At 41.0% G+C, this 12,358-nt stretch overlaps 1 protein-coding gene across 1 annotated transcript in view; it reads right to left on the reverse strand.

Moving 5' to 3' along the window:
- COL4A6 (collagen type IV alpha 6 chain) overlaps window positions 1-12,358 on the reverse strand; it is a 119,773-nt gene that overhangs the window by 15,166 nt on the left and 92,249 nt on the right. Inside the window, exons 16-25 of the mRNA XM_069015375.1 lie at window positions 11,442-11,495; window positions 10,107-10,176; window positions 9,257-9,367; window positions 8,303-8,452; window positions 6,838-6,942; window positions 5,821-5,981; window positions 4,690-4,869; window positions 3,944-4,127; window positions 666-737; window positions 160-267 (exon numbers count right to left, since the gene is read on the reverse strand). Of these exons, the coding sequence (XP_068871476.1) occupies window positions 160-267; window positions 666-737; window positions 3,944-4,127; window positions 4,690-4,869; window positions 5,821-5,981; window positions 6,838-6,942; window positions 8,303-8,452; window positions 9,257-9,367; window positions 10,107-10,176; window positions 11,442-11,495 (1,195 nt within the window). The remainder of the gene's footprint in view (window positions 1-159; window positions 268-665; window positions 738-3,943; window positions 4,128-4,689; window positions 4,870-5,820; window positions 5,982-6,837; window positions 6,943-8,302; window positions 8,453-9,256; window positions 9,368-10,106; window positions 10,177-11,441; window positions 11,496-12,358) is intronic.

Raw genomic sequence — 12,358 nt, forward strand, 5'->3', positions numbered from 1 at the left:
TGAAACCATTTGCTTGCATTTGCAAGGAGCACAATGAAACTCTCAATGAAGCATCATGAATGTATGAGGCAGAAGTGGGCAAGGTCAGATAACTCTTTTGATAAAGTATTGTATGAATTAATCAGACAATAAAAAGAAGTCCAGCAACTTCCCTCTTACCAGGTTCCCCTTGCAAGCCTATTATTCCTGGAGACCCTGGCTGTCCTTTAGACCCATGTAACCCAGGTTGGCCTGGAATGCCAGAAAAGCCTTTGCTGCCTTTGGGACCTAAGGTAAAAATGTATTAATTAATGATATCAACAAATGAATAGCAGAAGACAAAAACACAGCACAAGAAAACAGGATCAGATCTTTTCTGCAAAGCTGCTGCTGGACACACAATTTAAGCTAAAGTTTCAAAGCTATGGCTGTTCATGAGCTACATAAACACAGAAGCAGAGGGTTTGTGTTCAAGACTACATGAAGGCTAAAAAATGGTGCAGTCCATATGATCCTCCATGGGATTTAGGCCTGGTCACTTTGGGAAACAAAACGATATTGTTCTGCCAGTTAACCCTCTGGAATAACTACCACTTGGAGAAGGATTAATTAGGAGGTATTATCTTCCTTGAGGAATAAGTGCTGCTTGGCAGTCAGCCAGTCATTACATCATCTTGTCTCCCTACCTGGCAGTCCTGGAAAGCCGGGAGTCCCCGGGGGCCCATATGCTCCAGGAACTATGCAGGGCAAGGTGATACCTACAACAAAGAAACACTGAGCTTGCACACAGCCCTTTTCAGGCACAGAACAGGAACACTGAGTAACCAGAGGTTTTTTACAAGACACATCATAAGTGGCTGTGAGTGAACTTATGCACATCAAGCACTGCTGACATCTCAAATGTGTGATGCTAAACAAAAGGTATTCAGAACCTGGTAATTGTCTCATCTCATCCCTACTGCTGACTTGCTGCATGACCAGTAAAAGTCAGCATCTACTGCTGTGGACCTCTTGTAAGCATGGGCCCAGGATTCCACTCAGCAACTTCTCCTTCCTATGGCAGGGGCTCTGTGACTCCAACAGCTTCAGGTCCAGGCTCAGGGCTTTCAAAGTCAGTGGGAGCTGACAGGTATTCTTAACTGTTAAAACTTGAGCAAGTTCCTAAACTGTGTAAAACCAGTATGCTGTAGTGTGAAATTCTAAAATAAATGTGCATGCACACAATTAAGGTGAAACATATATGTAGAGAGAGAATACTAACAGATGTTTAAAACAAACTTCTCCCCTAGAGGTTAGGGCAGAGATGTGCATGCATGGAGGGTGGAATAGCAAGGATTTTTTTTCTTTCAGCCTTACTCTCAAACTGTTTCTTCTACAGTCTCTCAAACTGAGAAATAACCACAGGGCTTAAAAGTTTATCAGCAGCAAACAGACTCATCAATTGCAGAGCTCTTTGACAGACTCCCACCTCTTAAAAAAAGGCTCTGTTTGCACTAGCAATCCCTCTTCAGTGGAACGAAATTTATGAGTCATTATCAGAGTTGCCAGCCCATCACATTTACCTGAACGATCTCCAACACAAAAGAAAAATTTTATTTCTGCTCTCCTGCAATCCTATGTGAGCCTGATGCTGAATGCTTTGTAAAATAAAGCACTGAGGTCCTTCTCTGAGACATACAGTACAATAAAGAATGACATTTTTCAAAAACCAGGCATTTGGGATACAACTGGCATGGAAAGGGAAGTCTTAATTAATAGAGTGCCATTCACATCACATGACCTTAAGAACTGTCTTATGCGAGTTTTCCAAAAACCCCTCTGTACAAGAGCATATTCTGTATTTTACATTATTAGTCAGCAGTAGAATACCTGAACAATGGATATTTCATGTGAGAATAACTGAAATGTAAATAGGACTGTTTCCTTGTAATTATGTAAGTAGGGCTTACTGTAAAAATTATATAATCAAAGCTTTACCTTCCCCAGCTACTTAATACTTTGCCTTCTCCCAGTTTACACAACAATATCTGAGTATTGAGGAAATTAAACAATTATGAAACCATCATGTCAGGCATTAAAGTGAAATATGGGCAATTCCAACATTTTTGAGTAATCACATAATGCCAGGTAGAAACAGTCTAGCTTTTTATAAAATACAGAGTTAGACTTCCAAAGTCAGACTGTTTCACCCTGTTTTACGGCACAAACTCGAAAATTCTTCAGTGTTGTCTTTGACATGGTAACTTCAGTAAGCCACAGACTCTTTAAATGTCTTTACTCATTTTCATGATAAGGCCTTTCAATCTGGACACTATAAGAAATTATTATTTCTTCCACCCACACACATTTCTTTAATATTAGATGAAATTTACTACATCAAAGGGTCTTTTAATGTATGCAAATTATTTCCTAGTATGGGAGGAAAGATGCATTCACAAGTTTTCTTACACATCTTTATGGAGGTGCAAACTGAGCTGGCTAATGACTTACTCCCTTTCCCACGTATTCTGACTATAGATACTCTCCTACAAAGGACTGTTCATTGTTCCCAAAGCTTTGATGCAGCATTCATAATAAGCTGGCTTCTGATGTGCTCTGCAGAGTATCTGGAGTTCACATCGTGCACAGAGCATTTTACTTTTCCTCATCTCACAATGCAATTTTAATTTAGCAGATTCCGTAAGAGACAATGTACTGAACAAAGATGTAAGCATTCACAACTAGGAATTAGATAAGCTTTTAGCATTTAGCATGTGACTTGAATTGGAAAAAAAGCTTATGCAGACTGTCCCAGGGGGACATTAATGCTAGCTGTCTCCTCACCCCATAACAACAAGCCAGCATGACACTGGTGTGAGGCAATATCGCCATCCGGCAGCCTCCTGGTGCTGCCCTGGCCTTGCTCTCACCCCCCTCTGGGTCTGAGATTCCTCCGCCAACTCCTCTCACTGTGGTGGTCTTACCACCAAGGGTTTTGAACTCAGAGCACCACTTTATCAGTCCAGAAATCTATGCCACAGTATTATGTCTGCAAATACATTACTGGCTCTGCATTATTGACACAGACAGAATTACAAACCTAGAAGCCCGAGTACATGCAGCATGGAAAATACGCTGAAAATCAGCAGAGACTGAAAAATACTGTTTACCTTGTTATATTTAAATGGCTGACATGGAATCAAGACATTGGGAGCAGCTTTCTGCAGTCATTTTGTAATGAAAACATTTTCCATAAATGTTTAGACATGGATTTCCATGTAACTCAATTTGAGAATGAGCATAAAACATCATATATGAAGTATGATCAAACCCATATTTACCTTCATCACTTGTCATTATGGTATGTTTAGGTGCATATAATGACACACCAACTGAGCCAAACTACAGTACCTCAGGAAGCAAGCACAGCCCAGAGCTGAGTGCACAAGTCTTAACTGAACTCCTTACCTGACTGTCATGACAACCTCTTCTTAATCAACACCTGTTCATTCATACAAAGTACTACCATTTAGTCTTTTAAAAACCTGGAGCTCTTATTTCAATAATAGTAATAGATCTGAAAACTGATTGAGACATCTCAGATACCAGTGAATTACTATTTTTATCTGGACAATGAATTAGGTGTTTTTAAAAACCTAATTTTATCACTCTTCCTAACTACCTTTGGTGTAAAATGGCTCTCCAGCAATAGTCAGGGAGTAGGTCCAGCTAATACTGTTAGTATTAGCACTGGTTGAGTATTTATTGCTTATTATCTGTGTCCTCCTGAACATGATAACTTGAGGAAGCTGTGACTGCTATGTGAGGTCTGGTGAGCCCACAAACAAGTTTCAACTAATTTCAAGAGCAGCCTTTACCCTAATGTAATCTTCTGGCCTGGCCATGGGCACAGCAGTAAGCTGAGTACCATTTGACCTGCAGATTTACACCATTTTAAAGTAAGGGCAGACCCAGTAACACCTACCTGGAGGGCCTGGAAGACCTGCTTGTCCTGGAAACCCATCCATTCCAGGGTCACCTGGTGGTCCACGAACTCCACTAGGACCTGGGTATCCAACACCAGGAGAACCAGTTTCTCCACGATGGCCCTTGGTGCCAGGTAATCCTGGCAGCCCTTTTTCACCTGGGAAACCCAGTCCACCATCACCCTGTGCACAGCAAAGACAACTACAGCTGAAAATCAAATGGATGCAGAAAGAATATCCATCACTGCCATTTTTAAGAGTGTGTAAGAGTTTGGTTTGCTCTGTGCAAGGTTCATGTGAGCCTGAAAAGATATATAGAAACCACTGCAAATTATCCATCTTTATTTTAAAATGCAGCAAAACTAGGTGACTATTACAAAGAATATTTTATGTTGTATTTGCCAAAATGAAAATATTACATATGCTGAAAGACATTTACTTTCTTTTTAATTACTAAGATTCTGGTGTGATTTTTAAATTTCAATTAGGCCTACAACATCTTTTGTCTTTCAGGACACAACATAGAACAGCATTAGGGTGTACTGAAGTTTATCTTTTGATAGAGGCATTAGGATTGCCAATTATTAATCCTGACCAAGACAAATTCTTGCTCAGGGACTGTGAGCTTTTTATGTATTTGGAGATTTACCACAGGGCTAATCAGGACTAGTTTGCCAGGCCTGGCTTTTTTCTCTGCTCCTTATTCCAGTTCTGAAACACTGCTGCTAAATTAATCTGAACTTACTGGAGGGCCTGGTGGGCCTGGCAAGCCTGGAAGTCCATCCCTGCCCGGAGTTCCCGGGATGCCTGAAGGTCCTCTGGGCGCTGTTGCACCGCGGTCCCCACGAGCACCTTTGACTGTTGCATAGGATGGATCCCCTTTTTCTCCCTTAAGGCCTGGAAGTCCTTGCTGACCAGCTGAAGCCTACAGACCAACAGATAAAGAAAAGGAACATGAACATACAAAGAAAAGGCTTTGCTTCTTTAAAATGTCATATGAGGACAGGACACAATGACCAGATCAGAAAGAATCTCCAGAGGGTTTCCTATTGCATACATTACCTTGGGACCAAGGAAAAAAAAAGCTGTTTCTACTGTCACTACAGCTCCACAATGGCAAGCCAAACCCTGAAAATAGTGACAGCAGTCTTGCATGGCATCTGGGAACATTACATCACTCATGATATAATGAGACCCAAGTAATGAATCTTCTTCCCTATTGCTTGGTGTGCTGCACTTACTGACACTGATAAAGATACTCTGAAGACAAAAGACTGGTATCTTTATGGACTATGACTTTCAAAAGTAAATACTTGAAATGAGCAATGCTCAGCACTTTGGAAAATCCTATTTGTTATGGTTGCTGTTTGATAAAAAGCAGAGCTCAACTCTCATTAATGTATTTAGCATACAGCATTTAGGAAGCAGACTGCGGTGCACAGTTTTTATAGCTGTGAGCAATGATGTGGAAGGATCTCCCTGTTTGATTTTTCAGATCTTCTCTCCATGAACATGTACAACTGCTTCTCCAGCCAGACCTCACTTAGGAAGAGCCCTGGATCTAATTCATGTATGTTTACTTCCAAGAAATCCTGGGATGAGTAACTGCTACCACTTTTCTCTTGACTGATGAATGTGCAGTTCTCAGAACTTAAGAACCATTTGTTCTCCCATTTTTATAGCTGACAATATCTCTACTTTCAGTTTCTTTACACAGATCAGTTTCTAGGTTGCTTTTTTTTTTAATCCAAACAAATAGAAGCAATTATGAAAAAAAAAATAAAAAGTGTTCTGCTTTCATTACATTCAAGACCAGCAATTGCACATGGGCACTCCTGTAATTCACAGCAACCAACATGAACTCCTCCTGCCTTACCGGAGGGCCTCGCAGTCCTGGTGCTCCCACAGAGCCCGGGTCTCCACCAATGCCCTTGGCACCAGGCACACCAGGGCTTCCCGACAGACCTGGTGGACCTGAGATGCCTTTTAGACCAGCTCTTGTAACTCCTCCATCACAAGCACAATCACCTGCCTCTCCTGGAAAACAGTCAACACTCCAAACTGAGTTTCATTTGGATAAACACCCTTTTCAGTTGCAAGATTTCCAAAAGCAGTATTTGATTCAATTAAGACAAAGCCATTCTCATATGATTTGATTTTATGCCTCCTCTGTTCAGGTGATGTGAGTGCCAAGCAAGTGGAGCTCAGGTTTTCTCCAGTTTAATTTCCATGCAATGCCCATCACCAAATAACCATGTGCACCATGAACCTCAGCACTTCTAGACCTCTTTCCAAAGGTTAAAAATTCCTAAACAGATGGGTTTAGGGGAGTTTTAGGGAGGTCTTGTGCATTTTTGAAGACATAGTTATCAAAAAACCCAAATCCATACTCACTCTCACAGTAGGTTACAATGGCCCCCTGAATTGTGACTGGCCATGGACCCAAACAATCACCAAGCACAGTGATATCTGTGTCATCATGGCTTTTGCTGCTGGTTCTGTCACACACTAAGACCCAAATTCTCACAATTTTTAGCACAGAAAAGAATAAAATTACGTTTTCCTGCCATTTACAGCCTCTATTGCAAATAGCAGTGAACAAGATTTTATTTCTAAGTCTCATGGCTTTAGAGTATAACTTACTTAGCTAATTTTCTGGGTATGAGATGTTTATCAGCTTATTTGCCTGAGCAGAATAAGAAGAAGAAATATGATTTTACTGGCAGTGCTGGGCACAAATTTCTGTAAATTGCAAAGGCTGTTGGCTCCTTCAAATCCTCCTGTGATTTGTCATAAAGACACTTACAACTCATCCCTTAGGATATTAACCACGTGTAAATATCTGTCAGCCCAATGACTGCTGAAAAGCTCTCTAAAAACAAGAGTCAATTACCTTTGTAGCCCTTTGGACCCAAAGCTCCTGGCAGCCCTCTTTGCCCAGGCTCCCCCGGGGCCCCAGTCCTTCCACTCAGGATTGTCCCTGGGGAGAATGAAGGGCCTATATGCAGAAAGAAGGCAAGGAAAAGACATGAGAAAGCTGATTACAGCTCATTACTGACTTACAACATCAGTGATGCAACTAGCACCAGACAAAACTGCAACTTGGACATTACACAAGGAGATGGATCTTGGTTGGTACCATGGGCTGCAGTTCTCTGCCGTATTTGCTTCTAGCTTCTCACACAGAAAACCAAAAGCTCTCACAGTGTGGATGCAACAGAGTTTCATTCCTCTACTCTGCCACTGCACTTTTTCACAGATTTACCAGTTGACCCAAGAACTCACCAAACTGTGGACAGTTAGTGTAAAGAAGGGCAAATGACTTTCATTCAGTGGCTGCAGCTCAGGAAAGATACTAAAGGGCAAAAGGGTTAAGGGGACTTTCCCTGTCCCTCACTTCATGACTGCAGGATTGTTGTCTACATCTCTTTATATGCTGAATAGAATGAAACATAAGCTGGTAGAAACAGCAGTGGAAAGTGATCAAACATAATCTAAAAGTACACTGTCTGAAAACCCTTCCCCTCTGTGACAACAGTAAGATGGAGTGCTGACCAGCACCATCTAATGCTCCATGGAAACAAACTGCAACCATCAGCTAAACACAGCTACAGGAGCTTTACAGACTGCAGAAAAGTGATCCAGATTTGACTAGCAAACAGTTATTGATAAGAGAACACTTATTTCTTCTCCACAGAAAATCATTTTATCAGACCATGCTCACCGGCTCCATCACTGGAGAGTCCCCTGTTCTGAAGGGCTGGCTCTCAAAAAAACCCAGCTTATGGCAGTAAAACACTTTTGTAAAATCAACCCTGATCATGTAATACTCAATTTCTGAGGAAAACAAAACAATGCACAATTAATCTAATCAGGACATCCATACAAATAAACATGTAAAAACAAAATCCTGTTTCCTTAGGTCTGGAAACTGTCTCTTTAGGCATCTATCTGACTCCTGGTACCCAAACTCACTGCTCACAAGACAGACATTTACCTCAGGTTTTCATAAGGTCATGGTCTGTTCTTGACCTAAGTGAATAAGAGACTAGCCTAGACCTTCAAAGTCCTTTGTGCCATAAATTGTGTCTACACAACTTTGTGCTTCAGTCTCTCAGGCTACCACACTTAGCAATAATTAGGTCTATTAGGTCTCCTACTAATTAGGTCTCCTACTTTATAGGAGTATCTGCTGATATATGTAAGTCTATGAGCTACAATCACAATGAGGTGTCAATCAAACATTTACAATTTACAGACAAATAATCCTTGCTGGCAAAGAACTAAATATATAAATGATTATTTATCCTATTTCAGTCTGAATCCAGTACAAAAATAGATGCAAAAATTCTACGTACGTGGTGAACCAGGCAATCCTGGTGCTCCTGGCAGACCTGGTAAACCACCTCTGCCGGGAGGGCCTGGTATTCCAATTGTTGCTCTTCCTGGTTCTCCCACGTCACCCTTCACTCCTGGAATACCTGGAGACCCTCCAGGGCCCATTCCATCTAGACAACAATGACACAATGAACAGCTCTCCAGTAGCAAACACACTGAAGTATTTTTAATGTTAAGGTAATTACCATTGTATCTTGAATTGCAACCATGTTAGCACAGAACAATTTATAATTGTACACCAATGAAAAAGCACTAATTGGAGGGACCAACTGGCTCCCATTTACACACTCCTTTGGTCATCCAAAAAACTTCACAGTACTGCATTTAAGTCTCACTGTTCAATCAGACAATTAACTATGTAAGACTGAGGGGGGTTTATTTTCTGATTTTCTTGGTAGTTCCTAGTGTCTGGATCATTGCAGATTCAGGCCAGAATTTCCCAGATGACATTCAAGTGAAACAGAAATTTTTGAGTGAGATCTTTGATGGGACAAATAGGTTGCACTCCCAGTGGGTTTATCAAGCCAATCCATTAGCTCTTTATTGCAAATATAAAAAGTCATTAAAAAATTTCAAAAACTTTCATTATAATTTAAAATGTAGGAAAACTTCTGCCAATCAGCACATTAAAAATGGAAATCAAACCACAGCCTCCTGTGTACACTGCCACACCCAAATATTCACATGTGAAGACTTAACCTTGGCTGTAATAATTGTGGCACTAATTCTGTTCCCATCCAAGTCAACACAATTGGCTTCCCTATGTGTCATCCCTGCCTCCTATTTCTCGTACAGCAGCCTGCAAATCAGACAGCTGAAGGAGCAGGGAGAGGCTTGCTCCAATACCTTCACCATCTCCAGGCCACTACCCAGAGACTTCTCCACAAAACCCACACTGGCAGCAGCTGCTTTACCTCTCTCCAGGCCTGGAAACCCTGGAGCTCCTGGAAGGCCTGGTAAACCAATGATCCCTTCATCTCCTGGAGGACCAGGTATTCCCGGGTTTCCAGGGTCACCCGGGGCACCTATTAAGAGAAAGAGGAAAACAAGGAAGAAAATCTCATCAGAATTTCTGCTGAAAGACTGTTCAATTACTGTAGTGGCCACTGATCTCACAGATAGCAAAGGCTGCCAAGCTCTGAGCAGAAAGCCTGTTAGTCAAAGGTAATAATATTGGGAAAAATTCCTCCTGAGTTGTTAGAGATTGTTTCAAACTTGACTACATGTGAAGGAGAAAGAATAGGAGAGACCATACAATTTGTCCCCTTACCTTTATGGCTTTAGAGACTGTTCCCATGCAGGCCCCAGTCAGCTGTGGCATTAATTAAGCTTATTTTCTCAACAACATTCTTACTACATTGAACAACAAGTAACAGCAGAATGACATTCAGAGCATCCTTTACCAAGCAGCACCAGGAAGCCACTTTTCCTTGGTACACTGAAGACAGATTGAAGTGTGTCTACAGAGCAAACACAGCACTTGCCCGTGCTCACACACAGCCTGTCTCACAGGCAAGACATTTCATTCTGCCTTGAAACACATCATTCTGCAATGTGGGAATGAATGGCTTTCTGTAAATTCTGAAGTGATAAAAAAAGGACTAAACATATGTGTATCAAAACAATACAGAAATAAAGGAAAAATAACAAGGGATGCGTTAGACCCCATATACAATGTGGGGAAGTTGTAAAATACAGTAAGAAAGAAAGTTGGATCAGAAGAAGTGCTTTAGATGAGTTCCAAAACAAAATGGAAATGTGTACCTGAAATGACTACACCTTCCCTGTCAATAACAACAGGAGGGCCTGGGGGACCGATGTCACCTAATTCACCCTGTAAAGAAAACAGATTCACACCACATTCAGATGGGTGATGAAGAGGAGGCTGCTTGTCAGGAGACAGACTGTATTATGGTGCCAATGTCTGCAGTCATTCACTGAGTAACCATCATTCTTTGTCTTGCTGAAGAATTCACTTTGTTCTGCTATTCATAATCATCTGCTGTCCTGACTTACATATCTGATGAAACTGATGGCTGCTTCAGATAAGATGGCTGCTGCTATCCAACTATCCTCTGAAGGTCTCCAATTACCTCAATAGGAAGCACAGACATGTATATACAATGTGTACTGGAGACCAGTTATGTCAGCACACTGACCAATATCAGGTAGATAATATCTGTTCACTGGTAAGAGCTATCTCATTTTTAAAAGCTTTCATCACTGCAGCTATCTGTTGCCTTGGGATACTGAATTTCAATAACAGAAAAATGGATTCCTTCACAAAATCATCCAGGTAGAACAAGCAAGTTGTGACAAACTGCAGTGACATTCCTTCCTCTCAGTGATACTCTCAAAGAGTATCAGATCCTCTTTAAACCCAAGTGCAAAATTTGGCTTTTGTCCAAATTGCCATCATATTTATCATATAAACACCATGCAGTGAGCCAAGGCAGTGCACACTTTATTGTTTCTTCCAGTAATACTCCTCTGTACATAAATTTCTACTTCTTCCATGTGGTCTGCACAAAAAATCCCTTCAGTACTTGCATTTTACAAGTCTGCAATCTTGGTGGCAGATCAGTGTTTTCACAGCAAACTACTATCCAATCATTTTCCATTCAGTTTCCAGCTGTCTGACTGCCCAAGTTGTAAGGCACCCAGAAAATGCCTCCTATGCATCATCTACCTCCAGTACAAGAAATTGAACACATTCTCAGGCTTGTCCACACTTGTAGATCTGTGATCCAAGACTTCAGATAGCCTTGGCAACTATCTCAGCATCCACTTACTTCCACCTAATCTTGCCTCAAGAGTCCAATAAATATGGCATTGGTGTAAGGATAAAGGAGACCAGAAAGGCTACACCTACAATTCTAAGTCATGAAGTTCCATGATTAACATTGAAAAATTATTAAAATAGCTGAGCATTCACAGCTCAGCAACCACTCATTTCTATGCTTAACAATAAAGTGAATGAGGAACTGAAACACACTGAAATTTACAGTGATACGGGGCAAACAGGAGATTTGATTGAAGCAATGATACTTATTTATTAATGCAAATACCTTAAAAAAAAATGCTTTAGTGAGAAGTTACCTTCATGCCTTCGACTCCATCCAGTCCTGGATAGCCTGGAACACCTGGATGGCCCTGCAAAATCACATAAGGGAACAATGATACTCAGTGAGACAATAAGTGGCATTATTTGTTAGCTGAGACATCTGCAGAGCCTGGACTTAAGTCACAAACCCAATTCTTTGTCCTACCAAACATTTGAAGAAGAATTAAAGAGAAAACTGATGGCATCAATTTCTCAGCACTCACAAAATACCAGAGCTCCTTCAGGCCTCCTTGTGCTGTGAAGATGGTGAGAACTCGTGAGCAGGCTGAAGGTATGCAAATCAGGAGAATACCTAAGGGTTCCCACAGAAATGTAGAAATGCTTGCAGAATGAAGAGTCTAAAACGTTCTTTTCCTTGTCCCACACATTTTCCCTCTGCTCTTTTCCCCTTGTAAAAAATGATTGGCACCAAAACATTTAAAGTAACACTGGGAAATGCAGCCCTCCGGCTCCCCATTTCCTGGTAGCATTCTCAGGGACACCAAAATTCTCCTTCTGGGTGTCTGACTGGAGATCTACTGCTTTTGTTGTGTAACATATCCAAACTGGCCCAGTACAGATTTCAAATCCCATTGCCACAGATGATAAAATAGGATATTCCAAGAGCTCTGGAACAAGGAACTTAAACTTTGAATCTTGCCTGTGATTCTGAAGCCTCACAACCAGTATTGTTGAGAAACTTGTCATAAAGGGCTTGTTTTTAATGATACAATTTTAACATACAGATATTAATTAGATCATACTGGAGAGACCATCACCTGCACTATATTTTGAAAAAGACATACATAAAACAAAATATAAAAGAAAGTGACTGAACACATAGGGTTAATTAGAGAGACAGTTCAAGGGATCTACAGTTTTTGATGGATTTTCTACTTAGCTTAACTATTCC

This window comes from Aphelocoma coerulescens, chromosome 4A (assembly GCF_041296385.1).
Source record: "Aphelocoma coerulescens isolate FSJ_1873_10779 chromosome 4A, UR_Acoe_1.0, whole genome shotgun sequence".
NCBI classification, from domain to species: Eukaryota; Metazoa; Chordata; class Aves; order Passeriformes; family Corvidae; genus Aphelocoma; species Aphelocoma coerulescens.